We start from the raw sequence: 18788 nt of genomic DNA, 5'->3' as shown, positions 1-18788 counted from the left end.
GCCTCAAGAAATCATGAAGTTATTTCAATGAACAATTATCAAAAACTACCACACACTATTGCAAGTATAAACCAATACTGCTCAGACCATGAAAAAAAATATCAGCACTTCTGTTCCCAGCACGAAAAACTCTGTTGTCCGCTTTGTATAACAAGAAATCACAAAACATGTGATTTAATGGCAATTGATGATATTGTCAAAATGTCGAAGACTTCAGCATTATTTGACATAATGGAACAAAGTTTAAAAGACATGAAAAGCAACATAGCTAAAATAGTTGATGACAGAACACAAAATTTGAGGAAAATTCAGCAACAGCGACAAACATTCCAGACAGAAATAAAAGAGATACGAAAGAAAATAAACAAGCACCTAGATAAACTTGAAAATGGATTACAACAGGATATTCAAGCAGCGGAACAGAAAGTCCAATCACAAATCAAAAGACTTCTTTCTAAATTTTCCGACCACGGTAAGGCAATAGATGAGATACAATACAATATTTTCGCGACGAAAAGTTTTGCAACTGACCTTCAAACTTTTTTGGATTGCAAAATGTTTGAGGCCGAGATCCAAAATGAATAAAAAATTGTGCAGTCTTTAATAGATGATGGAAGCTTACAACAAATAAACCTACAATGTAGAATTGATGACAAGCTGTCTGCCATACTCTCCATGTCAAAGATTGGAGATTTATCCATTAAAGCAAACCCACCAACTCTTACTTTGACGATGAATAGTGACAAGCAAGCTCAAAAGATGATATCGACAATATCAAAATCAATCAATGACATCAATCCTACTTTTTTGAAAAAAAATAAGATTCCAAACCTAGGAAGAAGAAATATAATCACGGGCTGCAGTATCATGCCTACTGGGGAAATAGTTTTGGTAGATGATAACACTGATAGTCTAATAATCTTCAATGAAAACGGATTATTCGATTGTGAAATGCCTGTATCTGCTTTAACGGTTGATGCTACATATATTGATGAAAATACCGTTGCTGTCACCCGTAGTGAAAATCCTTCTCATATAGTAATCTTTAACATCAGAAATAAAAAGATTGTTAAAATGATTAAAACGTCCGGACAGTGGTACGGCATCACGAATAGAAATGGAAAATTAGTATATTATGAAACAGGAAGTGGTATTCAAACAGTAGATGTCAATAATGAAAGTACTATCAATACAGTAGTTAAGATCGATGACGAGAATCATTGGAACTATGTCGCAACATTAAAAGACAAGATATACCATGCAAACTATTATTCAGATACCGTCACATGCTACACAATCACAGGACAGAAGGTTTGGGAATACAAAGACGAATCAATATTGAAGGAGCCTCGTGGAGTAACTATTGATAACGATTCCAATGTATATGTGGCTTCCAGGGAGAATAACCGTATCGTTGTAATTTCACCAGATGGAAAGTACGCCCGTGAACTGTTAGGAGGAGAACATAAAATTGAAGAGCCTTATTGTATTCATTTTGACCAAAACAGAAATATTCTTCTAATTTCTAACTCGCGTGGTACAGCCTTTTTGTATAAAATTACGTGAACTTTTTAAAGAATGAAGATTCAAAAATCAAGCTGTTTGAAACAGTGTGCAGACTTTTACAAAACAATGGATGTAAAAAGTGCAGAATATTAAGAACATCTGTTTACTCTGTTTAAAAGCAGAGAAAATTGTACATCTTATAATCGGCATGACTTTAACAGATGACTCAGTATGCAATACTAAGATAAGGCTTACGCATAGTTATATTCTTAAATTCAGTCACAGATCCGTGATATTACGGGTGTGTTCTAGTATATCTTATAACGATAGACACAAGACTTTTTTTTAATTATGCTGCTTATATGGTCGGTTCACTTCGATCCCAATTATTATATATATGTGTTTTCACTGATACCTTTGTAGGTTTTGAAATAGCGTGAATTTTAAAATACTAAAACAACAGAAGAAACGCACCTTCTCTCTATGCAATACTAGTAATTTTAACTTTTAAAAGCTGAACGCTTCTCCATCTATCATTCTATTAAGAATGAAACTGGATTAAAAGTGTTCAATAGTGGTTTTCTATTAAATTGGACATAGATGCTTAGTTTCCCTAATTAGACAAGTTATTTAGCTGTTTATTTCTAATACAACATTTAGAGTTATTCAATTGATTCCAAAATTTTGTTTTAATATTACTTCATAACCATCTGAAAGAGATTATTTAGACATCATTATATTTTGCTAAAAACAACAGAAAATTTAAAAAGAAAAATAACAGAAATACCAAACTCCATAAAAATTGAAAAAACGGGAAATTCCTGTATCAAGTAACAAAATCGAAAGATCAAACACATTAAACAAATTAAACATGAATTGAAAACAACTGTCTCATTCCTTACTTTCGATATGTAGAAAATGGTGGATTAAACCTGGTTTTGTAGCTAGCTTAATCTCTCATTTTAAAGACAGCCGCATAAACAAAAGTCCATTATATTGAAGTAGCGCACATACTTTTTTTTAATTTTAATTCTACTTCGATTACATGGAATCCCACTTCCGAGACCGAAACTAATGGGCACTACAGGAAATGTAAAATGTCAGGGACATTTTGTCTGTTTGTCAGATCTGAAGTACATGCGTTGATACATCCGACGTTCTGGGAACGAGTTCTCTCTTATATGCCATTAAAGATATGTTGTTTAACTTCTTAGTAAACTATATCAGAAGGTGCTGCTTTACCCTGAAATAATTGTCATTTAGGACAAAAGAGATATGTCTGCTTGAAATTGAGGAGATAAACATTGAAAGCTACAGGGACATGGATAAAAGAGGGACAGTCAAACCCAAAATCGAAAATAATCTGACAACGCCTGGCTAAAAATGAAAGAAGACAAACAGACAAACAATAGAACACATGACACAACATAGAAAACGAAACAATAAACAACACGAACCCCACCAAAAACTAGGGGTTATCTCAGGTTCTCCGGAAACTTAAGCATATCCTACACCACATGTGGCACCGAGTTGTCCTTCCAACGTAAACACCACCATTTTCAACAATAATGGGCTTAAAGTGCATGGACAATTTCTTATGATAATATCTTATTTTTGAAGTTGTTCAACTTTCTTTTTCTCACCCTGAACAAACATGTTACATTTTCCACAAGACGTAAATAAATCTAATAATCAATCATTTAGATTTAAATTTCAAATAAGTAATCCCTGATTTGTTTTAAAATGATAATTTTTAATTCTTCTGAAGAAGGGTAATAACCGAGGTGCAAGCAAAGGAATCAAGAATAGCACGGGACGCTTTTCTCAAAACATGATATCAGCAATTAATCTCTCCATCAACATATAACTGTTAAAAAGTGTTCAGCCAAAACTTGTTCAATGGCAACTATTTTTTAAAAGGTTGATTAGAATTAAAAATGGCAGAGAAAAAAATATCGACTACAGATAATAGGCATGCATGTAAAACCTTGTTCTTAGACATACACTAACTTTGAGTCAAACTTTCCTCTTTACCTGTGGACAGAGGCAATATTTGTATAAAACATGATTGTGATCCATGAAGACATAACAATTAACTATCCAGACACATATATCTTTTCTGAATTTTTAGTGATCAGCATTTGCATATTCATTAGCATATTCATAAACATGAGTATGTGTCTGTGTGGTCTCATGAACCTTGCTAATCTTTGTAGTCTATGTTCATTTATTTACCATTTTCCTAGACGCTTTTATACATGCACATTGTATGTTGCAGAAGTCGGGAAATAATCTGACCCTGAAATGCATTTATTTTCGATGATATATATGACTATCTTTATGACATTAACGTACACCCTCTAAATGTTAATTCATTCTTTCAAGAAAACTTCGATATAAACGAAATGTAAGAGAAGCAAAACTATCTAAGGTAAATAGTTATCAAAGGTGCAATTTGATACACCAGGCGCGCGTTTCGTTTACATAAAACAGGGGCGAAAGATACTAGAGGGACCGTCAAACTCAAAAATCGAAAATGAAATGACAACACCATTGCTAAAAATGAAAAAAAAGACAAACAGATAAACAATAGTACACATGACACAACATAGAAAACTGAAAAATAGGCAACACGAACCTCACCGAAAACTGAGGTTATCTCAGGTTCTAAGGAAGGGTTGGCAGATCCGCTCCACTTTTGGCACCCGTCGTGTTGCTCATTATATATAACAAATCCGGTAAATAGTCTAATTCGGTAGATCTCACTCATTAAAGGTGAGGGGATTGTAGTTATGGTTGAAGGAACATATTATATTTCATCTGTTTAACGGTTATTCCATAACGGTCAACGAAATCGTTATGGCGTACGTAAAATTTTCGAAGGGATGATTTCAACTTCACCATTTTAAACTCTTGGTTTAATAGCTTCCTTGTGAGCAGCAACCCTCTATCAAGAAAGTCATGATAGGAAATACAAGCACGGGAATATTATCAATTGGGAGATATATACCCCGTATGCAGGTGCTGCTGGAATGTGGCTACTTAGAAATGGAAAGTTCACAATTGTGAAGCTGAAATCATCTCTTTTTTCGTAAAGTTTTGTTTTCCACCGCTCCTTCATTGTCAATTTCTGGATGTATGTCAAAATTTGAGGCCGACTTACCTGTATTTGTTGTATCCTTTATCTCTAGTTTAATGGGATAGATGCATTAAACATGGTCAGCCAAATTTGAATTATTTAGTGAGATAACGTTATCTATATAGCGGAAAGTAAATTTAAAGGATATTGCTAACTTCCTGTATGAAGTTAACCTCATAATAATAAAGAAACAAGTCGGCAAGAAGAGGGCACAGTTAGTTCACTTAAGACTCATCAGTGACGCACTGATCAAATACTAGTAGTTAGTAAGTCAAACAAGTATAAAGTTGAAGAGCATGAAAGATAAAAAAATCTAAAAAGTTGTGCCAAATACAACTAAGGTAATCTATGACTGGCATAAGCCAATCATTATTAATTCGATTAATTCATACTTTTTAAACCATTTTTTTTTTACAAAAATGACCATACAATTGATATTCATGTTAACACCGAAGTCCTACAATATAGTAATCCTTATTTTCAGAAGTTGCAAAAACATATTTATTATAGATTGGATACTGATGTGTGGTTGCAGTTTTCGATAAATAAAATTTCGTTTGTCATTTTGGTGCCCTTTATATCTTGCTGTTCGTCGAAAACCAAGGCTCAAATTTTCCAAAGCATAGAATTAGAAAACAACATTAAAGTAAGTCACAAGACGATAACTGTTCAGGTTCTTGACCTGGGACAGGACACATTTAAACTTATTAGTTGTTCTGTTTTATTATGAAAATGCTTGTTATTTTCGAGTGTCTGTTGTCCATCCGCCATACTTAAACTTTTTCCACAGCAACGAGCACCAAGCAGTTAATTTGGGGTACATGTGTTGCGTTTGTTTTTATGAAAAGTATATCGGTGTTATGTTTTAGTGACCTATAGACATCCGGGTTTATAATTAACCTTGTGAGAAGACATAATATGTTTTGATACTGGTATTTATGAAGACATACACAGTTTAAGGTAAACTTACTAATATGTTTATATATCTTCAAACCGATGCATCAGCAACAGATATAATTTAAGAGTTGCATGGTATTAAAATAATACTTTTGAATTCATTGTTATGATCTGGTTTAGAATCACCTTGACATAAATATATTGATCTATTTTATTATTATGATTATTTTGCTTGTAATTCTTTTAAGGTTTAATTATAAGTATTGAGGTATATGAATGATGGAAATAATTTCATGTCAACAAAATAGGGGGACTTTCATCAATTTTGTATTGTTGTTTATAAGTTACAATAATGGAAAACTAGTTTTATATCTATCTTAATGTTTAATGTAAATATAGGTGTGTTTACACAATGAAACGTCTTTCTTCGTATGGCGGTAAATGATAACAAACCTGATAACTGAATGTTCCTGAGATATGTTGAACAAACATGGGCCATGTTGTTCGAAAGAGATCTTTTTTAAATTTTAATTATATATAAAAAAGGAAAACAGTAAGATCAAAACTGTCAGGGTTTAAATGTTAAACAGGCCAAGAAGGTCTATTTCTTAAAAATCGTACAAATAAATTGAGTACCTTATATGAGGTACACTGTATTAGAAGACGAGTTTTCCCAATTTAAGCCGTCACAGAAAAAAAGTCTTTCAAGACGTCATAACTATTTGGACTAAAAGATATTGTAAAAATTGCAATAAGGAGCATGAAATCTTATTTTTTTATGATGTTTGTGCTGGAAACATAAAAGATACTCATATATTGTGAAAATATAAAATGATAATTACAAAACGATCTAAACATTTGTCATCATGGCTGAAATCAACTATTGGCCTTTGTAAAAGAATTATTGCCATTCCAAGATTGGTGAACTTTTACTTAAATATATGCATTTTGAGCAGACCCTCCTCCCCCAAAAAAAGAATTAGAAAACTATATTGGTAAATGGCAAAGATGTTAAGCATTATCAAATATATACAAAAAAAAACCAACATTACTGATATTGATAACTGACCCAATATAGGAATTATTGTCCCTATATGACTTTTCTACTTTTTTGCCGAAACGCTTATACATAGAATGCAACAAGATATGGAAAATTGTGAGGCAAAATAAGACCTACAAGTAGGTCAACCAGGTCAAAACCAATAATTTGACTCTTCGATGAATAATTGTCCTTGTGTTTTCACCCTCTTTTCGTTATGTTTTTGAATGCAAAAAGTATAATACACAGATTACAATTAAGAATCAATTAACGACAAAATTGTTAATCACAATAAGATTTTCAAATAAATCAACACGACTATATTTTGATGATTTTGTTGCATTTCAGTGTTGTGTTGTTCTTTTGTTTTCCTCTTATGGTTGATGTGTTTCCCTCAGTTTTAGTTTGCAACCCGGATTTGTTTTCTGTCGACCGATTTCTGTCTTTTGAAGAGTCGTATACTAATAATGTCTAATAGAGTGCGGAGTAAGAGATCAACTAATAAAGATCTACAGTTTAGTCAAAATGGCCTAATTGTCATCTGATATTAAATTTGCCAGTTTTTCCAAAAACAGCAATGAAATTTATATAAACTATAAACGGTGAAATCATTCTCAAACGAGTCGAGCGTCAAGGATGCGTCTTTTCTAGACGAAACGTGCGTGTGTCTAAACTTTTAATTTCAATCCTGTGTTTTAAACTGATCGAGCAGAGTTTACGTTTCAATTTGCATAAGGACAGTCTATTCGAAGATTTGTCTGATAAGGATGATTGCCGTTATAATTATTACGGATTTCATGATTTCCATTGTTAGATTTAACACCTGATGTCGTTAGTTTTACTTGTGTGGCGGAGTTGAAAAACATGTTAACTCCGCCACACAAGAGAATCAACGTCTGTGAATCATTATTTATTTTGCGAATACACATGTTTACATATTTGAACCAGATTGATGACCATAACTGAACATTTTATCAATTAATATATCACAAATTACCTGTCTCTAGATGTTATATTCTATAATAAGCGAACTCCGCCCAGTCAAGTGAAATAAATCAAGTAATATCTATGACGTGTTTGATTATGCATACTCTAATTGAAACATGATCAACAAAAATATCACTAATTTTTTTTTTAACGATATGCAAATTGTGTACTGTTATACCACTGTCCCAGGTTACGGGGAGGGTTGGAATCCCGCTAACATGTTTAACCCCATCACATTATTTATGTATGTGCCTGTCCCAAGTCAGGACCCTGTTATTCAGTGGTTGTCTTTTGTTTATGTGTAACATATTTGTTTTTCGTTCATTTTTTTACATTGATAAAGCCGTTAGTTTTTTTGTTTGAAATGTTTTACATTGTCTTATCGGGGCCTTTTATAGCTGACTATGCGGTATGGGCTTTGCTTATTGTTGAAGGCCTTACGGTAACCTATAGTTGTTAATGTCTGTGTCATTTTGGTCTTTTGTGGATAATTGTCTCATTGGCAATCATACCACATCTTCTTTTTTTATATTAGCTAATTGCAATAAAGGTACACAATTAATATTAAAGAGGTAATTTTAACCAGGTAAACGATTCGGGTCTTCAGAGCCTCTAGTTAAACTTTTTTTTATTTAAAAGTAAAGTATATGAAAAAAGTCGGGTCTTCAGAGTCTCTAGTTTAACTTGTTTTATTTACAAGTAAGGTATATGAAAAAAAGTTATTGAAAATTAATAAGTTTTACTCTTCATCATGTTTTGGGATCAATAATTTATTTTTGCAGTTTAAAATGGCTTCATCCAGTGGAATATTGTGTGGTGTGTGTGAAACTCAACACTTGGTGAAAGAGGCCGCCTTCTGGTGTTCTGAATGCGATGAAGGATTGTGCTCATCATGCGAAAAACACCATCGTGCCTCCAAATCCTCACGAAATCATGAAGTCATTTCAGTGCATAATTATAAAAAAATACCACAAGCAATAGCAAGTATAAACCAATATTGCTCAGACCACGAGAAAAAGTATCAGCTCTACTGTTCTCAACATGAAAAACCATGTTGTCCGCTTTGCATAACAACTAATCACAAAACTTGTGATTTGATGGCACTTGATGATATTGTCAAAACATCGAAGACTTCCGCATTATTTGACATTATGGAACAAATTTTAAAGGATATGAAGAGCAACATGAAAAAAATTATTGAAGACAGAAAGCAGAATTTGGGGAAAATTCACCAACAGCGACTGAGATTCCAGACAGATATAAAAGAGGTACGAAAGAAAATAAACAAACACCTAGATAATCTTGAGCAAGAAATACAACAAGATATCCAAGCTGCTGAACAGAAAGTCCAATCACAAATAGACAGATTTCTTTCAAAAATTTTATGCCATGATAAATCACTAAATGAGCTACAGAAGAGAATTTCCGCAACGAAAAGTTTTGCAACTGACCTTCAAACATTTCTCGGTGGTAAAATGTTTGAAGCCGAGATCCAAAAAGAAGAGATATTTATGCAGTCTTTAATAACAGATGGAAGCTTACAACAAATAAACCTACAATGCAGAATTGATAACAAGATGTCTGACATACTGTCTATGACAAAGATTGGAGAGATATCAGCTATAGAAAATCCACCCACTATAACCCTGACGATGACTAGAGACAAACAAGCTCAACTAATGCTACCGACGATATCAAAATCAATCAATCACATCAATCCTACTTTATTGAAAACATTTGAGATACCGAAAGGGAGAGAGGTAGTTGGAATCTCGGGGTGCACCATCATGCCAACTGGTAAAATGGTCTTCGTAGATCTAACCAATGACCGTCTAGTTATCTACAAGGAAAATGGATCATTTGTGTGTGTAATACCTGTATCACACCAACCGTTAGATGTTACATGTATTGGTGAGAATACCGTTGCTATCACCCACAATAAAGAGCCTTTTCATATAGAAATTATCCACATCGTCAATAAAAAGACTGTGAAAAGTATCAAAACGTCTAACCGTTGCTACGGCATTACATATAATAAAGGAAGACTAATATATTATGAAACTGGAAGTGGTATCAAAACAACAGAATTTACGGATGAAAGTACTGTCACCACAGTAGTTAAAGACGATGGCAAGCATAACTGGAACTATGTTACAACATCAAAAGACAAGATGTATTATACAAACGATACCACAAATACAGTAACATGCTACACAATCACAGGACAGAAGGTTTGGGAATACAAAGACGATTCAATATTGAAGATGATTCGTGGAGTAGCAATTGATAACTATTCCAATGTGTATGTGGCATCCCACGCAGATAACAGTGTTGTCGTAATTTCACCAGATGGCCAGCATGCCCGTCGATTGTTAGAAAATAACGGAATATATTTTCCTATGGGTATACATTTTGACCAAGACAGAAATATTCTTCTCTTTACTAACATGCTGGGAACTATCTATTTGTATAACATTAACTTATCATCTTTTTAACTGTGTATATAGACACAAAGGAAGAAAAAAAAACCATCATTGGTTAGAAACAGTATATATAAAAAAAATATATAATTGTAAATAGTGCAGAATATTATGGCCTTTACTATACTAAAATTAACGGTACCAATTTTCTTGCACCAGATGCACATTTCGACAATTCATGTCTTTTCAGTGATGCTCGTGGCCAAAATATTTGAAATCCAAAGCTTATTTAAACGATGAAGAGCTATTATCCATAGTCATACATTTACTTTGTTCATGTTCAGTTTTTGAATGAGCATTTATCTAAGGTAAAACAAATGAACAATGAACTCATTTCAAATCATGATAGTTTTAAAAAATTCTTTCGACCTTACTTTTATAAACTATAAGAAATTCAATTCAACTTTGATATTCGAACACTGTATAGAAGGAACCAAACTAAAGCCTATGTTTAAAAAAATGAATTCATCCCCTCGAGCCACCTTTAGTACGCATTTAAACCAAAACAAATTGCCACCCGCTTTTATATATCAGTTTGCATTTAACAATGTTTTATGAAGAGATCAAATCTGTTACTATCATTCGACATTCTATTAATACATTACAGTAATGTATAGTCTGTTTTTCGTAACATGTATCAATTATCACTGGTTGCTTTTTTCTGATGCTAAATCGAAACAATGGAACTGGGCAAACAAATTTTATCACACCATTGCTTTCAATCAAGGAAATATAGTTTTAAGCAAACAGCAGAATTTTTTATTAGACTGTCATTCATCATAAACAAGACATTTCCACGACTCCTTCTGAAACAAACATCTTAACATAATTTTTATTGAGAACGAGACTCTGGTGAAATTAATGTTACAATCAAAAAATGAATTTATAAGTAGAAATTGAGTCCACTTAACCCGTCTGATATGTAACACTTTTGATTGAATTGGGCATGTTGATTTGAGATAGTTAAGAGAATGTTTCTTTTGATGTCTATAAGTGTAATTATACTGCTTATTCAATGATCCTAACATTTTTCATCTTTATAATCTATGTACCCTTGTGAGAATTTATGGATATATACAGTTCACGTGTTGAAAACGTGATTTAAAAATGGTAAAAGTAGATCATGCCATGAGTAGAATTACACACTTTTTAAAAGAGAAGATTGAGCAATCGAATTGAATGTTATTCATAATATCGCACAAATACAGTATATATATAGATATGGAGTTCAGAAATGAATATAGCAAGTAACAATATTGAATCCACCATATAAACATATGAAAGCTGTAGGTTAGAAAATGGTTTTTATTCGTTTTTATTCGTTGTACTACTTCTTGTGTAAATGGCTTATACACTATTGGATATTTATTACAAAGAAGAAATCTCTGCTCAAAAATTTGAAATTTGAGCAACACAAACCCCTCATAAAATAAGAGATGATCACAAGTGCTGAAAAAGGGTCAGTTGCCTAGATGCTTTTGTTTAAATAGCATAATGAGTCATATCTATTATCACCAAATTTAAAACGTGAAAAGTATCTAAAATTTGACCAATTGTGAAAGTTTGAAATGAAATAGTTTTTCTTGTGTGTACGATGGATAATGACTACTTTAATTGGTTAACAACACAAAAATATTAGGAATTTGTGTTTTTAAAATATCATAATTGCAATATTTTTCAAATTTTCAAATTTTCCACCAAATAATTAAAAATTTAAAATTCTAAATATCTTTTGTAAAATTGATAGTTTGGATGTTTAATAAAACTTTTAAAGTACTAAAACTTAACGTTCAGCTTTCATTATTTCGCTTTTTAAAAGTTTGATTTTTTTTTAAAGATTTTTGATGAAAATATTAAAAATAGAAAAGGAGCTAAAAGAGGTGGACCTGTAAACTGCGAAACGGAATAAAAGCGGGATGCAAGGAAACAAAATGAAATAAACATTTACTGTTACTTATTGAAAATAATTTGTATAAAATAAGATCAGAGGCAGAGAGCTGTAAGCAGTGAAATATTGGATACAAAATAAATGTTTCTCAAAAGCGGAGAATTCATTATAAAACAAGAAGTAAGGCTATGATTATTATCATTCTTAGTTAAGAATAAAAAGCACGAACTATATCAAATCATTTTTAATTGCAAAATAAATAATTTAAAGATTGATCATCACATAAGACAACAGTATCCTCACATGTTTAAGGTTTACATCTTTTGAAAGAAAAAGATTAAACTTATTTGAAACTGCATCCACCAGAAGTTTATTTACGTTTAAAAAATCTCTTAAAGCTTAACGTTTCAGATAAATAATTCAGAACTATTTCGTTTTCCCAGTGCTTATCATTTAAGAGAAATAGTGAACACGGTTGGGTATGTATATACATTTTCTACTGAATTTTAAGCAATAAAAAGGCTCGATTCACGTGTATTATCTAAAATTTGATTTCAAATTGTTTTGTTTTGCTTTACCACTTCTTCCTATCTGTAATCATTACAGCAGAAGAATAATTAAATTACATATTGAACGATCACCTTCAACCTTATTTCGGCTTTGAATGTTTCCTGATGCAATTTTTTAACATTTTTTTTTCTTTTTTCTTTCGATTGGAAATGGATCATATCTCGCCTTTTATCATTGGTGACCTGAATTTATGGTGCCGCAATGAATGTTGTGCTAGCCACGAATATGGGAGGTTGTTGTTATCTTTTTCACACTGCTACCCGATATACACGCTGAATGTTAGAGTAAGATAAAATATGAGTAGCTTGGAGCCAGGATACTGCTATAACGTATTTAAATAAACTTATCATAGATATGTTACAGTGAATTTGTATAATCAAGGATTATGTAGAATCCCTGATTTTTAGGGAATATGTAGAATCATTAAAATCATTCGTAATTATATATAATCCCTGAAAATGACCAGTGATTTTACATAGTCTCTGATCATTTTAATAATTATTCTACAAATTCCCTAATATGATTTCAGGGATTATGAATAATTTAATGGTCCTTTGTTTTATAAACAAAATTGATATAGACTTTTAAGTTTCTTTCATTTTCCTTGCCAGATGAAATAATTTAGCTTTTAAACACAGGGGATGCTCTAAAAGATATAACCAACACAAGGTTTAGTTGAAGAATATATAATATTAATATTAACCTTCCCTTTATAACGATAGCTTTACATGTATTGTTTGTTTATTAAAAGCCATCGTCAAATGGATATTCATGCTCTATTTGTAAATCCACAAGCATGTTATTTGTGATACATGTAAAGTAAATGGTGAAGTAGATTATAGAACAACTTTTTTGTGTGTTTTTTTTTGTTCAAAGAACAATTTGCAAGAAATTCAAACTGTGAGAACTTAGACATCTAAATGAAAAGAAAAACAGGCAGCACTTGGGATTGACAAATAGAACAAACTGTAAGAGGAAGCTTGCATATTCTCATAGCAATTCGACAGGATAAAAAAGGAAAGGGAAACCCCAAAAACATAATGGCAATTCTTAAAAAAAGGTATAAAAAAGGATATTGCCTGACCACAAAACAAGGGCATCTTTATCTTTCTAGCTCGTACCAGTTCAAGATTGCAAATTCCCATTCATTTTGTTTTTAATTTTTTGTGTGTGTGTGGGGGGGGGGGGGGGTACCTTCGTATGTTTTTACTGAACTTTTTATTTCTCTTCGGCGTGTTGTTAGAATCTGATTCGATATGTGAAGGAAAAGGAAACTATATTTAACATTTTAATATAGTGTGCCCAACTTTAGAAAAAAATGGGTTTATCATTTTGATATATTGTTACAATTTTTGTTACTTTATTATGATGTTTTTCTGTGATTTTATAGAATTAATTATTTTATTTTTATTAACTTTTTTTATAAATACAACTATTTCTTCATCTCAGTTATTATGTAGAATCCCTTATTTTTTTTCTAGTGATTATACATAATCTCTGAAAATTTCAGGGATTCTACATAATCACTCAACTAGCCAGTGATTCTACATAATCCCTGAAAATTTCAGGGATTCTACATAATCACTGATTATACAAATCCTTGTAACAGATATTTACCAGAATGGAAAATTTGTTTTTTGTGCAAAACGCGTGTTTCATCGACAAAAGACCCAATAGTTAGACTCGAATCAAATAAAGTTAAAAAGTCCAAATAAAGTCAAATAAGAAAAGGTCATATAAAGTAAACGTTAATATCTACCTCATCGTTCAGGTTTGGCAAAAGCTCAATACGTTCATATCATATAAACAATCACCACATTATTTCCAGCCAGCAAATGTATGTAATCGTTGCCGCTGTACATTCATCGCTGATCTATCCATTTGTAGGTGTCGGCATTTGAAAATGTAAATTTAAAAAGTTTATATCAACGATAAACGGTAATCTATCTGGAATTAGGAAATATAACTATTGTCACTGAGGTAACACTAAATTTGACTAGTATACTTTACATGAGAGGCTTAAATAATGATTCATTTTCAGGTGCTGAACACTGAATTTGAAAAGGTAAGAGCCTAGTCAGATAGCGAACATTAAACTCAACAAAAGGGGGTATGATTTCCCCTAAAAAGTATTATGATCCACAATTTCACGAAAAATAATAATTTTTGTTTATGCAGTGTACAAAAATATTCGATCTCCAGATTTTCCTAATACCTCATGATTGTGTTAAATTTTGAACAAAATGATTTGATTGATATCATGGAAAACCGTACTGAATTGTTTGCGGTTAGCGCGAAAATATTTTTTTTCACTTGACAAAAATCCTCTCCCTTTTGAAGTTAAATGTTGGCTCCCTTTGACAACGTTTTGTTGTACCTTTTAAAGTTACGCCAATCCGCTTTCAGCAAAGTAAAAGAACGCAGCAAAGTATAGTCAAAATGATGCGTGTAGAAAGAGTACCGAGCTCTCTACAAGTTTGTAATCGTCTTGAACTAGCATGAAACTGGCAACTAACAATCATTTAAAATAGGTCTTTTTACAAAGAAACTTACGTTTCCTCTCCCTAGGGCAAAGGAGCCAGTAGATGGATTTTGAAAGGTTTAACTTTTCCTTTGTCCAAACACGTCTTCAATTGTTGTGGTTTTGGTATTTCCCTGACTTTCAAAAGTTCTAAATTTTCAGCGTACTGTAGGTAAATGCCTCACTCAAAATTCAGCGTTTTACATTGTCCTGGTTTATCTTGAGCAGCATTGGTTATGTCTAAAATGGCAAAATCCATCGTGCAGAGATGGCGACACTCTTTACAAGCCACATTCAGACTGGACGTAGCGCGTACTTTTACTTTGCTCACAGTTGATTGTCGTGCGATAACTTAAACATGCGCAAATAATAAATACGAAACTATCCCTTGATAGTGCAGGATTTAGGGGGCCGCCTACTCATAACAGAGCTACATAATATACGATAAATGCATATCATTTAGAAGCATAGGTCCTAGCATTGTCTAGCTAAACCTCCATATTTTCAAATTCATAGATCCGCACCTGAAAAATATACCATTAGTGTGGCCCTTTGTGCAGGTATCCAAGTCCAATGTAGTGTCACCTAAGTGACAATATTTTTATTTCCGATTGCCATATTGTTGATAACTCGATTGGTCATTTTAACTTGATCAATTGTTTGTTCGTTGATATGAACTTTTTGAAATAATTTCAAATAACTACTTCAAAATGACGGCCGACATCTACAAATGGATAGATGGGCGCTTAATGTACAGTGGCAACAATTACTTAAATATGCAAGCTTAAAATAATGTTTATGGTTCACCACGTTTATATAATATGAATGTATTCAGCTTAAACAAGACCAGCACGATCAGTTGGATGTTAACGTTGAATATATTTAAACAGTATCCTGGTTCCAAGCTACTCATATTTCATATAATTCTTAAACTAAAATTCTGCGTGTAAAGCAGGTAGCCGTGTAAAATAGATGTCAACATTCGTATCTAGCACAATGTTCAAACCATACATTCAGCATTCCCTCCGTATTAATACTTTGAACTGAAATCAATGATAAGAGACAATATATGATTGTCTTGTAACCGATCAAACTTTAAAACAAAACATTACAAATTGCATGCTACCAACACCAGTAGCCAGGGGTTGTTTGAGTTTTCGAAGTTCTAACCCCCTCCCTCTCCAATCTTGAAAAACAAATAAGCACTATTAAAGTTGACGATCTGTGTGAATTGTAATTTTTAAAATATCCGCCTAGTACGTCCATGTAACCCGCCAAATGTAGGGATTTTTCTGGCTACAGGCCTATTACCGAAACTCTTTTTCTGGATCTAACTTCACCAGGATCGCTCAAAGGCGGAATAATTGATGGTCAAGAAATTAAAACCATTGAAATAATTTATTAAATGTTTATGCGCTGGGGAAACCAAATAGCTCTGAACTATTGATCTGAATCGCCAAGCTTTTACTAGAGATTTGTTTTAAAAGTTATTTTACTTGCTGGGCAAAAGAATACTTATAATTCGAGCCGTGCTTCTTGTTTATAATGAATTCTCAGTTTATTTTGTTATCCAAGTTTTCAACGCTAGCAACTGTCTACCTCTGATCTTTAAGTAACAGTTTGTTCATTTCATTTTATTTTATTTTGTTTCTTTTGTTTTGTATCGTTTTTATTTTTTTCGACCTTTAAGTACCGCTCGATCTTTTTGCCCCTTTTCTATTTTTTAATATCTTTATACAAAAATCGAAATTCAATCAAAAAGAGAAAAATGATTTAAACTGCACGTTAAGTTTTGTACTTTCAAAGTTTGAACAGATATCTAAAAGATCAAATTTAAAAACAATATTTAGAATTTTAAAACTTTTAAAATTTTTAATTGACAAGTGTTATACGGACTTTTTTGGCATGCCACCTTTATATACTGTCTTTATATTTAGTCAAGACGAAGTTTTTCCGAGTCTATAAAGTTGAGAAGATCAAAGCTCAACCGAAAACATAAAATTCTTGAAAAAAGAAGAACATTAAAAAAACGTCATCCGAAAAAGATCTTGGGAGGGACAGACTAAGTGTCAATCTTTTATATTTTATTTTAAAGGGTGTGTACATATTTATCGAGTGTCGTTTTCATTTTTCATTACATACTAATCGATCTGGGTATACTTGTTGATCATTTGAACAACCCCATTCTTAAAGATTACTTAGTATCTCCCAAAAAAATCTTCATTTAAAAAACCTTATGACAGATATAGGAAAATGTGGTGTGAGTGTCAATGAGACAACTCTCCATCCAAATAAAAAATTATAAAAAGTAAACCATTAAAGGGTCAATGTACGGCCGTCAACACGGAGCCTTGCTCACTTAAAAAAAAGTTATAAAGGGCCCCAAAATTACTAGTGTACAACCATTCAAACTGAAAAAACAACGGTCTAATCTATATAAAAAAAACAAGAAACGAGAGACACGTATAAATTACATAAAAAAAAACGACAACTACTGTACATCAGATTCCTAACTTAGGACAGGTGCAATCATTTGCAGCGGGATTAAACGTGTTAATGGTACCAAACCTTCTCCCTTTTTCTGAAACAATAGCAAAACATTTCAACATAGAAAAACACCCGATAAAATATCACTCATTCTTAAGTAGATATAGGCAGATGTGGTGTGAGTGCCAATGAGACAACTCTCCATCCAAATAACAATTAAGACCCGCTATTGAAAAAAATTAATAAAAACATATTATCTTTTTGATAATTGTTTACATATTTCTAGATCTGTCTTGTCGTTTGATGGTCGCCATAAGTTCCTGACATTTTTTTGACAGATATTATACAGGGATAATAGAAAAATTACAGGAATACACTATATCACTTTTTTGTAAATAATAAAAGGGAGATTTTCCACAATGTTGTTTTGTAGTTTATAATTTAGCAAATTACGAAATGAATTGAACATTTACCAATCCACGTTATGAAATAGGACCGTATTTACACATACAAATTTGTTCTATACACAGACACATATGTGTTCCTGAAAAGTTTAAGATATTGGTCTAGTTAATATATAAAAAGTTTTATTATATCCATGCATGACTTTGTTTTTTTTGGTGTATTTCAATGATAAAACCTCCATTTCAGCTTTTGCCTCCACTCGCAGACGGTCGTTTTTCATTTGTCGTCATTGCCCGACTTTGTCTATTGTGACGTTTAAAAAAAATAATTCTTTGAATCTACATAGATAAATGTTATCTTCTCTTACCTGGATATTATTTAAGGAGTCCTATTTAAAGAGATTAACCGGGGATGTGTCCAATGAAAAGACATGGTTACCTTAAGCTTGTCAAAAATAAAATATTTTGGTAAAATTATCGTTTAAAAAAAAAAGAAGTGCAATCAGTTAAGAGAAATACTAAAAGACTGTCAAATAAAGCAAAAAAAAAAAAAAAACAAGTTTGATTTATAATCATTAAAATATATTTTTATGCAATTTAGCAGAAACCATGATTGAAAGAAACTGTAAATAGCAACAATGTTCAATGAGATCTAGTCTAGTAATAAGACAACATAAATAGAATCATCATATAATTTATTATAAGTGATATTGCCTTAAAAAAAAAAAATCTTTACAAAATACGATCTATGAATTATATGTCAAATGGTTGAAATAGTTAATTGCAACCTAAAAGGAGTTGTTACAACTGGAAGATGTTATTTTTTTTTTAATTTGGGAATACACCATAATCGATAGAGAGAAACGGTTT

General features: G+C 32.0%; 2 protein-coding genes across 2 annotated transcripts; both read left to right on the top strand.

Annotated features, from left to right (window-relative positions):
- Positions 1–675: 675 nt before the first annotated feature.
- Positions 676–1566, top strand: LOC134705976 (uncharacterized). Its single transcript, XM_063564689.1, has one exon. The coding sequence runs from the start codon at positions 676–678 to the stop codon at positions 1564–1566; it is 891 nt and encodes a 296-aa protein (XP_063420759.1).
- Positions 1567–8356: 6790 nt separating this feature from the next.
- Positions 8357–10063, top strand: LOC134705975 (uncharacterized). The gene has a single exon (XM_063564688.1). The coding sequence runs from the start codon at positions 8357–8359 to the stop codon at positions 10061–10063; it is 1707 nt and encodes a 568-aa protein (XP_063420758.1).
- The last annotated feature ends 8725 nt before the right edge of the window (positions 10064–18788 follow it).

Source organism: Mytilus trossulus, chromosome 2 (genome assembly GCF_036588685.1).
Source record: "Mytilus trossulus isolate FHL-02 chromosome 2, PNRI_Mtr1.1.1.hap1, whole genome shotgun sequence".
Classification (NCBI taxonomy): domain Eukaryota; kingdom Metazoa; phylum Mollusca; class Bivalvia; order Mytilida; family Mytilidae; genus Mytilus; species Mytilus trossulus.
Note: the sequence above shows the minus strand (reverse complement) of the source record. Positions and strands in the feature narration are given on the sequence as shown.

What these genes read in the sequence shown, in the direction of transcription:
- LOC134705975 (XM_063564688.1), top strand. Translation starts at nt 8,357, where the DNA reads ATGGCTTCATCCAGTGGAATATTGTGTGGTGTGTGTGAAACTCAACAC.
- LOC134705976 (XM_063564689.1), top strand. Translation starts at nt 676, where the DNA reads ATGTCAAAGATTGGAGATTTATCCATTAAAGCAAACCCACCAACTCTT.